General features: G+C 45.2%; 1 protein-coding gene across 1 annotated transcript in view; it reads left to right on the plus strand.

The window, feature by feature from the left end:
- Positions 1–13,126, plus strand: part of ELOVL6 (ELOVL fatty acid elongase 6) — an 89,442-nt gene extending 76,316 nt beyond the window's left edge. The window contains exons 3-4 of the mRNA XM_068137443.1: positions 7,683–7,834; positions 10,346–13,126. Of these exons, the coding sequence (XP_067993544.1) occupies positions 7,683–7,834; positions 10,346–10,770 (577 nt within the window). The 3' untranslated portion in view covers positions 10,771–13,126. The remainder of the gene's footprint in view (positions 1–7,682; positions 7,835–10,345) is intronic.
- The last annotated feature ends 713 nt before the right edge of the window (positions 13,127–13,839 follow it).

Raw genomic sequence — 13,839 nt, forward strand, 5'->3', positions numbered from 1 at the left:
CACCTCTCTGTGCTCCTGGGGCATAGACTCACCTGCTGGGACTCATAGCTATGAGCAGTGGCCAGGGAAGCAGGTCATGGCAGAAATCCTCTCTCCTCCAAGCAGGCAGGGACTGGTTGCCCAGCCAGTTCACTGCCAGGCTAGCCCAGCACACCCACAACAGAGGATAGTCCAACACCTCAGAGGCTGGTAGAACCAGCCAGGTGCCTGTTGTTTGGGCCATGTTGAGCAGCCTGTGGGTCTGGGTAAGGAGGGCTCCCTACCAGAGCTTAATATCGCTCAGCACAACCAGCTCTTGCTGTGTGCAGGCTCCCTGCTGCTCTCTGCTGGTGCTGTGTACAGAGAATGGCATGCTTTCAAAAGTGAAGATACTCACTTTTGACATGGAGCTTCTAGCTATCACCTTAGCTAGAGTCAAGACTTCTATCCCTTTCGACACCATCTTTACTTCCTTCTCCAGGTACAGTTTGCATGCTGTGTTTTGAGATGCAATCTGGAGTAGAGGATTTCCACCTTGTGATTATCACAGCACTAAAATCCTTTAGGAAATGTTGGTATATTCTGTACTGGGTTTTCTTGTTTGTTTGTGGTTGGGGTATTATTTGTTTTTTAATGTGGCAGCCACATTGTACAGTATTGATTCTGGACCTGGCTGTTCAGAGGTGCCAGGAACCAAGTGCACTGATGGATCTGCATAGGAAGCAGCCCTAGCAAAAGTGTTCTCACTGCCAGGAGGAGCTGAACCTCCTGCATGGAATCATATAATCATTTTGGTTGGAAGAGACCTTTAAGATCATCAAGTGCAACCACTAACCCAGCACTGTCAGGTCGCCACTACATCATGTCCCTTAGCACCAGATCTTTCAGGTGACATCTTCTAATACTTCTAGGAATGGTAACTCAACCTCTTCTCTGGGCAGCATGTTTCAATTCTTTGCAACCCTTTGGGTGAAGAAATCTTTCCAAACATCCCATCTGAACATCCCCTGGTGCAACTTGAGGCTATTTCATCTTCTCCTATCCCTTGTTACTATGGAGACCAACCACCACCTCACTACAACCTCCTGAAAGGGAGTTGTTGAGAGCATTGAGGTCCCCCCTCAGCCTCCTTTTCTCCAGACTAAACAAGCCCAGTTCTCTCAGGCATTCCTCACAAGACCAGTCCTCCATACCCTTTGCCAGCTTTGTGGCACTTATCTGAATCTGCTCCAGTCCCTCAATGTCTTTGTTGTTGTTAGGGGCCCAGAACTGAACCCAGGACTCAAGGTGTGGTCTCATCAGTGCTGAGTAGAGGGACAATAACTGCTCTGGTCCTGCTAGTCACACTGTTGCTGTTCCAGGCCAGGATGCTGGGGGCCCTCTTGGCCACCTGGACACACTGCTGGCTCATGTTCAGCTGGCCATCAACCAGTACCTCCAGGTCTTTCTGTGCTGGGCAGCTTTCCAGCTGCTCTGCCCCAAGCCTGGAGCTCTTAGGGGGATGTTATGACCCAACTGCAGGACTCAGAATTTGGTCTTGTTGAATCTCATACAGCTGGCTTCAGCCCATCAATACAGCCTGTCCAGGACCCTCTTGCAGAGCCTTCCTGCTCTCAAGCAGATCAGCATTCCCATCCAGCTTGGTATCACCTGCAAATTTACTGAGGGTGCCCTCGATCCCTTTGTCCAGATCAGTGATAACAATATTTTGCTGGCCCAAACACCACTTGAGACCAGCTGCCAACTGAATTCAACTCTATTCACCACCACCACTCTGTGGGCCTGACTATCCGGACAAATTTTTACACAGTGAAAAGTGCTAAAATGGCAGCTGGGGGTTAAACTGAAGTCTTGAGCTACCTGCTGCCCTCACAGGCTTTTGAGAAACAAGTACTTCCCTCCCTGCTGGGATGACCAACAAGCAGCTGGTCATCAGGTAGGTCCCCAGCCCTCAGTTTCCCTCCTTAACACTGTGCATGACCCATGTGTGAGATGCTTTTTGAGACCTTTTTTTTGTGAGGGAAAAGTATTAATTTTTATTCTACTCATGGATACTTTTTGATCATGTTATGTGCAGCAAAATATCAATTGGGCCCTTGTTAATCCACTAGAGAACTCACTGCCTGAGGGGAGGGGAATGTAGGATGTATTGAGGCTGAAGAGATGATGAAGCTGCAATAATAGGTGCAGTTTGTTTCTGATCAGTCCCTCTCACTGCTAACAGCTGTAATTGTACAATAAGTCACTGCTACCTTATTTTCCAAATCCCTGCAGATGATTCCCACCAGACAGACTGCTTTGGTAAGCAGTTTGTTTCAGTACCTCACAAAAGCTACAGCAGAGAGCAGGGCGAGGACAAAATGAAGCAGAAGTGATTTACTGAGCAAGCAGTGTCATCACTCTGCTGCACATCATGTCTTTGCAAGATAGAAATTTGCTGGTTGATCTTACCTTGCAGAACAAACAAGATTAAGTGGCAGAGGCACGAAAAGCAGTCTTTGCTCTCTGGGTCCAAGACTTATTTGAAGATGTGTTTTAGACCTTTTTCTGTCTGGGATGGTGCATGCTAATTGGCAAGGGGGTGTCTTGGCATGCAGCACAGCTCATCAACAGCTCCCTTCTCATGGAGTCTTTTTAGGTGATTTAGCCAGCAGGACTAGGGAATTGATTGTCCCCCCGTGCTCAGCACTGGTGAGGCCATACCTTGAGTCCTGGGTTCAGTTTTGGGCTCTCACTACAATGAAGACATTGAGGTGCTGGAGTGTGTCCAGAGAAGTGCAATGAGACTGGTGAAGCGTCTGGAGAACAGGTCTGGTGAGGAGCAGCTGAGGGAACTGGAGTTGTTTAACCTGGAGGAAAGGAGGCTGAATGGAGACCTTCTTGCTCTTTACAACTCTCTTTCAGGAGGTGATAGTGAGGTGAGGGTCAGTCTCTTTTCCATAGTAACAAGCAATAGGAGAAGGGGAAATGGCATCAGGCTGCAGCAGGGGAGGTTTGTGTTGGATATTAGAAACATTTCTTTACTTCAAGAGTGTTCAGGCATTGGAAGAGTCTGTCCAGGGAGGTGATGAAGTTGCCATCCCTGGAGGTGTTCAAAACCCATGTAGATAATGCACTTCAGGACATGGTTTGGTGGGCATGGTGGTGTTGGCTTGATGGTTGGACTTTTCCAACCTTAGTGATTCCATGAAAGAATTACTTCCTGGTTGACATCCTCCTTATTCATGCAATTGTAGCTTTGTGAATTACACACAAATGTAACTTGGCTTTTCCTGATAAAAAATGCAGATTAGTCTGACTCACACCAGGCAGAGTCACTTCTTCCAGAGGCATGGATCTGGAGGAAGCCACTGCAAAATGATAGAAAAGGAAGTGAATGGGAGCGTGCAAGTGCATATGTACACAGTCCAAGGAGATCTCTGCAGTAGCTGATAAACCAGAAGGCAGGAAGAATGACATCCTTATAATCTCAAGGACAGTCAAGTGAAACTCTGTAATCCCCACAGGGAAAATACTCTTTGGCTCTGTTACCAGTCCAGATTAAATCCCTGGGTGTCCATACTCAGATTACTTACAGTTAAAGAAACATTTGCCTGCTGCTTAAACAGGTCCTCTTCTCATCTGAGACTGTGTTCATGGCACAGAATTCTCTTTGATTTCAAAGCTTTAATTAAAAGCAGCATTTTAGAAAAGCAGTACAGCTTCTGTAGAAGTTTCATAGTTTCATAGTTTCATTCAGGGTTGGAAGGGACCACAAGGATCATCTAGTTCCAACCCCCCTGCCATGGGCAGGGACACCCCACACTAGATCAGGCTGGACAGAGCCTCATCCAGCCTGCTCTTAAACACCCCCAGGGATGGGGCCTCGACCACCTCCCTGGACAACCCATTCCAGGGTTTCACCACTCTCATGGTGAAGAACCTCCTCCTCACATCCAGCCTGAATCTCCCCACCTCCAGCTTCATTCCATTCCCCCTAGTCCTATCACTACCTGATATCCTGAGAAGTCCTTCCCCAGCCTTCCTGTAGGCCCCCTTCAGATACTGGAAGGCGACAATTAGGTCACCTCGGAGCCTTCTCTTCTGCAGACTGTACAGCCCCAACTCCTTCAGTCTGTCCTCATAGGAGAGGTGCTCCAGCCCTCTGATCATCCTCGTGGCCCTTCTCTGGACACGTTCCAGCACCTCCACATCCCTCTTGTAATAGGGGCTCCAGAACTGGACACAGTACTCCAGGTGGGGTCTCACCAGGGCTGAGTAGAGGGGGAGGATCACCTCCCTCGACCTGCTGGCCACACTTCTCCTGATGCAGCCCAGGATCTGATTGGCTTTGCGGGCTGCAAGTGCACACTGAGAGCTCATGTTGAGCTTTTTGTCCACCAGCACCCCCAAGTCTCTCTCCTCAGGGCTATCCTCCAGCCAGTCACTGCCTAGCCTGTATTTGTGCCTGGGATTGCCTCGACCCAGATGCAGGACCCTGCACTTGCTCTTATTGAACTTCATGAGGTTGGCCTGTGCCCACCTCTCCAGCCTGTCAAGGTCCCTCTGGATGGCCTCCCTTCCCTCCAGCGTGTCTGCTGCACCACACAGCTTGGTGTCATCAGCAAACTTGCTGAGGGTGCACTCAATGCCACTGTCCATGTCCCCCACAAAGATGTTGAATAAGATAGGTCCCAGGACTGATCCCTGAGGGACTCCGCTTGTCACTGGCCTCCACTGGGACATGGAGCCATTGACAGCCACTCTTTGGGTGCGGCCATCAAGCCAGTTCCTTATCCATCTAGTGGTCCACCCATCAAACCCATGTGTCACCAGTTTGGAGACCAGGATGTGGTGCGGGACAGTGTCGAAGGCTTTGCTCAGGTCCAGGTAAATGACATCAGTTGCTCGCCCCTCATCTATTAATTTTGTCACCTGCTCATAGAAGGCCACCAGGTTGGTCAGGCAGGATTTGCCCTTGGCGAAACCATGCTGACTGTTCCCAATCACCTCTTCACTATTCTTTTGAGCGAGTAGTGACTCCAGGAGGATCTGTTCCATGATCTTTCCGGGCACAGAGGTGAGACTGACTGGCCTGTAGTTCCCTGGTTCCTCCTTCTTGCCCTTTTTGAAGATGGGGGCAATGTTTCCCCTTTTCCAGTCTGTGGGGACTTCACCAGACTGCCAGGACTTTTGAAATATAATAGAGAGGGGTTTAGCAACCTCATCTGCCAGTTCTCTCAGTACCCGTGTGTGTAACCCGTCGGGTCCCATGGACTTGAACACTTTCAGGTTCTTCAGATGATCACGAACCCGATCTGCACTTGCTTGCAGCTATTTGATTTCATAATTTAAAATTTCCTTTTTCTCCCCTATTTTAATGTCAGCACCGAGGTATTTGCTAGTGGGAGAACCAGCATGTCATTATATGTTCTGCCTGATCTTCCTCCACCCAGTTTTGCCACCACCCAAAACATAGGAACAAGCAACAGCTTGTCCTGGCTGTCTTGAGGAGTTCACTGCTTTGGGAAGTGTTCAGATCACATCTCTCTCAGGATCTCCCTTCTTCTTGGGAATGAGAAATGCAACTCCTGGGAAAAAAAGGGGGAAAAAAGTCATGTGTTAAATGCCAGAGAAAAGACACAGAATGTGTTGCACCTCGTTTCAAAACTCCTCCTGCAAGCTTTAGCATTCTCTGCTAAGTGAAAAAGTCCAATCCCTGAAAGACATGGGAAGAGCATGCTGAGAGAGCATTTCTGGGAGAGAACAACCCTACATGGAGAGAGTGTACCATGGGCTGCACAGGTGCTAAGAATGCTGCAATATCCCTCCTGCATGCAGCTGCTGTCTTGCCTAAGCCTAGGAACACCTGCATTGCTTAGGGCAGTGCCAATGAGAAACCCTGACTCAACTAAACTCTTATCAGTACACCTGTACCACAGTGCAAGAGGACTCACCTGGCAGTGGGGCCCATGAGCAAATACCACTGTACAAATAGCAGATAATAACAGTAGCTTCTTAAATGCTTGCTGTTATCTGAGTTTCCTGATGGCACAGTGAGACCTCAGGCATTAAATGTAATGGTGTGGGAGCCAGCATGTAACACTTCTCTCCCCAGGCCTGACCTGGATGTAGAGTCCCATCTGTGGTGCCACTGGCAGAGCCCAAACAGCACCAAGCAGCATGGTGCTCCACTTGGTTGCAGAGAGCATGCAGGGGACAGCAAGGTGCATTGCTTTCCAGCAGCAGGGAGGTTTGTCTGGAGGTATTAGTGCTGCAGCTTTGGAAATCTGAATACATTTGTAAATGTATTTGTGCAGCAAATTTAAAAACTTAAGTCAACAGTTCCTGTGCTCAGCAGGCTTACTTGAGCCATCTGGTCTGACCAAGTGCCGTAAGAGCTGTCATAGACCTCAACTTTTGAGGCTGCCTTGATGATTTTAAAACACATTTTGTAGAGAGTAGTGACTTCACCAGACAAGGACAAGTAACAGAATCTAACTTCAGATTGACTGTTCTTTATTTCACACACTTTGCATAAATGGTAGCTTGGACTGCCCATGTGTCTACACATCCCTTTTAGGTAGCTGAGTTTGCTTGCTGACATGCAAGTCACAAAAGTCACCAAGGCAGAGCAGAAACCAGAGGATTCATGAGTAGAATGAAGTCGCAGAGAAGTTAGAGGGCAGATAAGATGGAGCTGGGTAAAGGCAGAGGGGCATAATGATGTAAGATAAAACTTGCACTATATTTAAGTAAGCATACTTAATTCAAGTAAGATATACTCAATCCCAAAGGAAGTTGGGTCTGCCTCTCCTCATTTTTTATGGAAGGTACTTGTTTCACTCAGTATTCGTCACAGCTTTTGAAGGACCAAGAAGCTACAATAGTAGACAATGAGCAAGCATGTTCTTGCCATGAAATAGTGAGGCAATTCCTTCTGCAGAGCTCCTAACAGCTGAGACAGAAGCCTTTGTTCCTTACATCAGCTGGATGTTGTTTATTGTCTGGACCTATCCCCTCTCTAATTGCACTAATTAATATCACTGCAAATCTCTTGATGTTTCTCACTTAACAGAACACTGTTACCTTGCATCTCACTTCGATGAGGTGAGGCTGATCTGCTGTTTACAACTCAATTCAACAAGTCAATTCCTCTGTTAGCAGTGACCTGTTAAGAGATGAAATACAAAGTCAGCATGTGCACCGAAACACCAGCCCTGGCCCAGACCCTCCATCAAAACCTCTGTGCCCTACTTGGCATTGTCTGTGCTCAGAGCTCCTCTGGATGTAACAAACACAGGAAGAGACAAGAAGGAAAGCAGAAGAGAGAATTGGTCCTGGTTATGTTGATGACAGCTCTTTATCAGCTTCTTCCATGTAATCTCCTAGCCATCAGCGTCAAAACTTGGCATATTGTTTTCAGCTGAAGCAGATGTCTCCCACTGCTCCTGAAAACTGAAGGACCATTCCTCTAGTAATGAAATAAAAACCACTGATGCTACCATTCCAGACTTCCACCAGGGAATACAGCTGCAGTCCAGTTTACAACTCTGAGTTCAGAATAACTTCCTAGAAACCAGCAGAGTTGCTCCAGTTTGAAGACTGTCTCAAACTTAGTATTTCAGCACATTCATGGCTTCTTTCTCATGATAATTTGAAATGATGGCATGCAGATGTCAGTGTCCACTCAACTTTCTTCATTTTCTCTCTTTGTTTTAAAGTATATTCGGTGCTGTTCGAACTGGTGCTTATATGCTGTACATTTTGATGACCAAAGGCCTGAAGCAGTCAGTGTGTGACCAGGGTTTTTACATTGGACCTGTCAGCAAATTCTGGGCATATGCATTTGTGCTAAGCAAAGCACCCGAACTAGGTGAGTACCCTCTCTCCCTTTCTCTCACTGTGCATATTTAGAGTAGCAATGGCTGTACAGAAAGGAAAAGAAGGGTCTCAGAGCTGTTGAAATCTCATTTTAGTCTTAGAAAAACTGAGGAAAAAAAACCCAAACAACCCCAAGCTCTGCATGTTTAGTCTTTACATATTTAAGCCCAGTTTGACTGATCAGATCAAAGTGCAGTTGAAGATGACCATTCCCAGCCTAAGAATAAACTGCAGTGATTATACACAGCAGGGTAGTCAAGAAATAAGAGCAATCTGGTCCATATCTCTTCCTTAGCTACTGGTAGGCAAATACAAATAGTGTAATCAGCAGTCACCCACCCTGTGAGCACAGAAGAGAAGGCTGGGCTACAGCATCTGTGTCAGCAAGAAGCTTTGAGTCAGGTTCTTCCTCCATTCTGCAGCATTCATCCTTAAATGCACGTGTAGGCATACAATTATGAACAGTAATGTACTTCCTCCCTAAGCACTGAAAGCTGTGGCTGCCTGCTTCTTCCAAATAGAAACCCATTTTCTGTAATAGCCCTAGCTTTTCTAGTCCTGATTCTTACAAACTTCAGTCTCTCCAGTAATTCTTTTGGTAATGATGCTTCTGATATACATGCCAAAGCCAACTTAATTAGCCAGTCTGCATGTGTTCTCACCCTGTGGCTTAGTAGTGTAAGAAAGGTTTGTTTAATGGGAAGGAGGAGGTAAGGATTCTGTGATTTAGCAGCCCTCCAGCTTTCATCTCAGAGGATGTCCTTACTAAACCTCAAAGAGCTGCAGCACTCGCTGTGTTCAAGTGCACAGCAAAAATAAGTCTGTACCTTTCAGCTGAGAGGTTGATTCAGCAAATTACAGGACAGCAAGTCATCAGCATAAAAACTGGGTAGAGACAGACACCAGTTGCCTTGCTGTGTCAGAATCCCTTGGTTTCCTGCTGCTTAAATTACTGCAAAACCATGGGAATTTAGTTGGTAAAACTGGAAAACATCATCTAGAGCTGCACAGCAGCAATAAATTGAGCATATGATACTTAGTAAAATGTGAGTCAACGTCTTGCAGCTAATGAAGTAAACATAAGCATGATGGCTTCTTGCAGCCTTTGTGCCACCAGCACTGGTTTGGTTCCACCCATCACCAATACGAGTGATTTGGATTTCCTGGGATACATACACTTAGAAATAAGTCCCCAGATTCAAACCTCAGGATGCTGTCTGTAGCATCAGAGAGCAAGTAGCATGCATATATCTGAGATACTCAGTGCAATCATGAGAAGCAAGTGGAAGAATAAAGCAGGAATGGGGAACAAAAATTTGCTGTTCTACAATAACAACCTGAATTTGCAGCAGAGGCTGTGCATTTTGCCATTAACTGAATTATTTTCTGGAAGCATTTTTTTCTGCTCATTACCTGCCTTTCCTGTTGTAGGCTGCATATGCATTTGGTGTTTGCATAGTAGCTCAAAAGGCTCTACTGAGTTGAATGAGGTTCAGTTTGCAGGTAGGCATTTGAATCAGAGGATGCTGTGCTGCTTCCTCTTCAGGTTTTGGGCTCTCTGTCAAGCTGCATTTCTCTTCTAGTCACAGTCCTGTTAGGGTTGAATTAGATCCCCCCAATAACATTTTTTTCAGAAATCTGCCCTGAAACATGGAATTCCTAAACATGGAATTGTATTGACAAAAAAACCTAAATCTAGCACTATAAAAAGCAGTAAACATGTATAGATTGTATTTACATATATATACACGGTTTAAAAACAGCACAGGACTCCCCTGTACCTTTGATTCAGTTCTTTGTCCCATCTGGAGGACAAAGGTCCCCAAGACAGCTATACAGACCACACGCTTCCCTCTTTATCCCCCTCTGTACCTTTGGAGAAGTAAACGAGAGAGGCCCAAGGTCAGAGGGAATATAGCGCAGCCCAAAAGGCAGAAACAGAGCAAGCAGCCAAGAGCAAGCAAGCAAAGAGAACAAACTCACTCTGCTGCAAGATACAAGGTTTTCAGTACACCAATGAAATTATATTTATCTATTGTTATCATTCAGTGTCCAATCCCTTACACTATGTATCTTTTACTCGAATGTCTCTAGAATATTCCTAGTAACAACTAGTATCTAAGCTAGGGACTCTAGGGACTAGCTCAAACCACTACAAGTATATAATGGACAGTGTCACAGTCAGAGAGGATACATGTTCACCCACCTCAGATTTTCACAGATTATGTTTGCAGTAAGGGTCTATGAAGCAAACCTATGGAGTTTTCAGGCAGGGGAGCCCACACAGGCAAACATGGATGCATTGTATTTCCAAAGGCTGCACACTTAGGAGCCAAGCTTGCTCTCAGATCAGGCAGGCTCTCAGATCTAGAGCTTTTCATGCTCAAAAACATCATGTACTCCAGCCACAGCAAAGAGAAGGAAGCCCTGCAGTAATGATGGATTTGTTCAATGTGTTTCTCATTTCCTCCCCTCCTTGTTTGTTTGTTTTGGTTTTTTGCAGGTGATACAATATTCATTATTCTTAGGAAGCAGAAGCTCATCTTCTTGCACTGGTACCATCACATTACTGTGTTACTTTATTCTTGGTATTCCTACAAGGACATGGTGGCTGGTGGGGGCTGGTTCATGACCATGAACTACGGAGTGCACGCCGTTATGTACTCTTACTATGCCTTGCGGGCTGCTGGCTTCAGAGTCTCACGCAAGTTTGCCATGTTCATCACCTTGTCGCAGATCACTCAGATGCTGATCGGTTGCGTGGTCAATTACCTGGTCTTCTCCTGGATGCAGCAGGGCCAGTGCCATTCCCACGTGCAGAACATCATCTGGTCCTCTCTCATGTACCTCAGCTACTTTGTGCTCTTCTGCCATTTCTTCTTTGAGGCCTATATTGGCAAAACCAGAAAAGAAAGGAAGGTTGACTAGTGGTAGAAATGAGAAGCCATAGCTCAGGGTCATCAAGAAAAACAAAATCACAAGAAAAGAAAATGGCACAAGGAATCACATATATGTATGGTGCAGCTAAAACTTGGCAGCTTAGGGAAAGTTAGCTTGGTTTAACCCAGTAAGTTTATGATCCTATCATGGTGAGGACTCACTGAATTCTACTCTATCTCAAAGGACTGCTGATGAAAGACAACTTCCTTCTTGTACCTGTCTGCTCGAGAAAAGAAAGGAGAAAAGAAAGAAGAGGAAAAAAAAGGAAAGAGAGAAAAGAAAAGAGAAGAAAAGAGAAAAGGAGTAATGGTGATGGGAGAAAAAACCTCAAGTATATTAAACAAGCAGTATGTTTCCCTGTGCTGGAGGAGAGACTTTATTTAAGAAAGCAAACAAACAAACAAACAAAAGTTTCTAAATCCTTTCTAATAAATTTTCAGCATTAAACTTGAACAAAGCAAAGCAGAGAGGTGTCAAACAAAAATTATAAATCAAATCCATCTGTGATAACAAGAAGATTGCCAAATTAAGATCTTTTCCACAGAGGGTTGATACCTTTAGCCAAAATGAAACCCAAAAGGATATTTCCTGCGTGGAAAAGTGGCTGCACTCCACACTGTGGTCACGAGTGGAAAAGAGATTGATTTCTCTGCTATGTACTCTGGGGTGCAGAGTTGCCTCCCTCAGCATGTGAAAAGGAGCAGTACTTTTACAAGAGTTTAACGTGCAAAGATGCACTGTTGCAATACATATATCAGAGAGTGCATTGTCCAAGTGCACTTTCCAGTGGAAGGCAAGGGATTTCTGCAGCAGGATAAGGCATAGAGGGTTAAATCAATCAACATTTGCTAAATTACCCGGGGCTAATAGCAGAGGGATGTTCAGGAAGGAGAGGGAGACAACCCCCCTCATGTGATTTTTAGGAATCGCCTGCTAATCTCAGTTTAACCCGCTGAATTAAAATGGGGGAAATAAACGGGGGAAATGGGAAGGAATCCTGCTTAGCAGGAAGAGAGTGATGTATCTGCCCACTGTTCCCAGAACAGAGCCCTGTGCTACAACACAGATTTTGGGTTTCTGGGGACACAGGGATGCCTGCCTGGGTGGCAAAGAAGGGGCAGGACTGGGTGACATTGGGTAACACTGTGCTTCTGCATCTGCCTCCTGGGCAGTGCAGAGATGTTCAAAGTGCCCTCCTCTGGTCATGTGGAGATACTACTACAAAACATACTTGGAATAGGTTTTTCTTGAGATTCGTCTAGAAAAAAAAAAAAAAGAAATAAAGAAATAAATTAGTCTAAACAGAGTAATTTTGCTGCAGCAGCTTCTAAAGTCCAGAGAGAATTATCCTTCGTGAAGTGTCTCTCTCTCTCTCTGCAGAATCTATACTGTAACATCAGACTGACCACTTACGAAGACACTTTCTTCTCTGAAGTCAGCTACAGATAGAAGGAGAAACGTGATTTCCCTCTGAACCTTAGAGAGTTAGTTGAGAACAGCCATATCCTTTCAAAGACAAGTAGGTTGCATTATCTGTGATATTAACAGTCCTTACGAAGCCAAATACAGCGTGTAAAAGTTCCTAGTACTTCAAAGACGCAAGTATGTAAACTTGGTGTTAAATGTGTTAATGTAGTATTCTAAACTGTATCAGTTAGGTAGTTTTAAACTAAACAATTAGAAGAACTAGATCAACAAAATAGGGACTGCTGTTCTGCATAGGATATACACACACACACACACAGAGACACCCACACCTATAACTACACCCATAGACACATCCTGTGAACTGTCAACGAGAACAACAAAAAATAATAAGCCCAGTGGCAGAGAATCACATTTCCTGGCTAATGCAAAAGATTGTCATTATATTTCTTGCTTTAATTTGAGATTGTACAGTACAAAGGGGCTTTTTCTGATTTAATTTTGTTTTCACTATGATTTTTAGCTTTAACTGTGCTGTCATTCATAAACCAGAGCTGCTTTAGTATCCTGTTAAGAGATGACAAGGGCTTTCGGTGTCTCATTATATACAAAAGAAGACAAAAACAACAACAACAGAAAACCACCACCGCCACCAATAAAGTTGCATTCCATGTTATGTGAATGGTCTTACAAATCAAAGAGCCTCTGCAGGCCGAAGTCATGATTCCAACGAGCAGAAAACGAGTTTACATTTGTGTTATTTAAGATAATCGATGTGCTGACGTTATTTCATGGTACAAAACAACTAGCAAAATGTGATATACGCAGTAATGAAGCTATGATATTCATCAATAGGCCTACTGTATACGTGGAAATAGTAGACAAAACCGATTAAATGTGTAAACCATTTTGTTATACAGCTTGGGAGTAGATAATTATAATGCTGAATAAGCCTTTTTCCTCATGCTTAGTTTTGCCCTGGCTAAGAAGCAGGTTATGAGATCAATTAAGAGTGGAAAAGGCAAAATTAAAGTCGACTGCAATTAGATAAGAGGCGTTGGTAGAAGCCCACCATTGTGCCATTTAGACCCTCACTCCTGCATGTCTGAGGTCTCAAATAAAGATGGGGTGGAAGCGGTCCAGCATCTGGAACTGAAGCTGGAGCAGAAATTCTGGACCCTGTAAAGTCAGTGGAGGCTTTGCTCTGTTTTGAACCAAGCCCATGTGTCCAGCTGCCTTTAATCTGAGCAGAGAGGAAGGAACCACACACATCTCCCGTTAATTTGAAGCTTAAAAGCCACATAAAGTTTTGTCAGTAAGGAGCACCTCAACAGCAAGGCTCATGGATGAAGTTTAAGACAGGCAGAAACCAGGGTGGGTTACAAACAAGCTGCCATGCTTCATCTGCTGTTTTCCTCATTTGCACAAGCGAGGAAAACCACACCTGTGCCTGCTGAATGGCAATGCTGGCAATGCCAACACTGACGTCAGTGGAGCAAGAACGTCACCTGCTCTTACACCGTCCTCCCAAAGCCCTCACAGGTACCTCTGCACCATTTCCAGCAGCTGCTCCCTAACTTGCCTGCTGCCTCAGGTGGGATGGGTCAGGGCTACCATCCTTGCTGCTTGGAA

The sequence above is a fragment of the Melanerpes formicivorus genome, unplaced genomic scaffold (assembly GCF_026170545.1).
Source record: "Melanerpes formicivorus ecotype bairdi unplaced genomic scaffold, bMelFor1.0.p_v2 SCAF_4, whole genome shotgun sequence".
Lineage (NCBI taxonomy): Eukaryota > Metazoa > Chordata > Aves > Piciformes > Picidae > Melanerpes > Melanerpes formicivorus.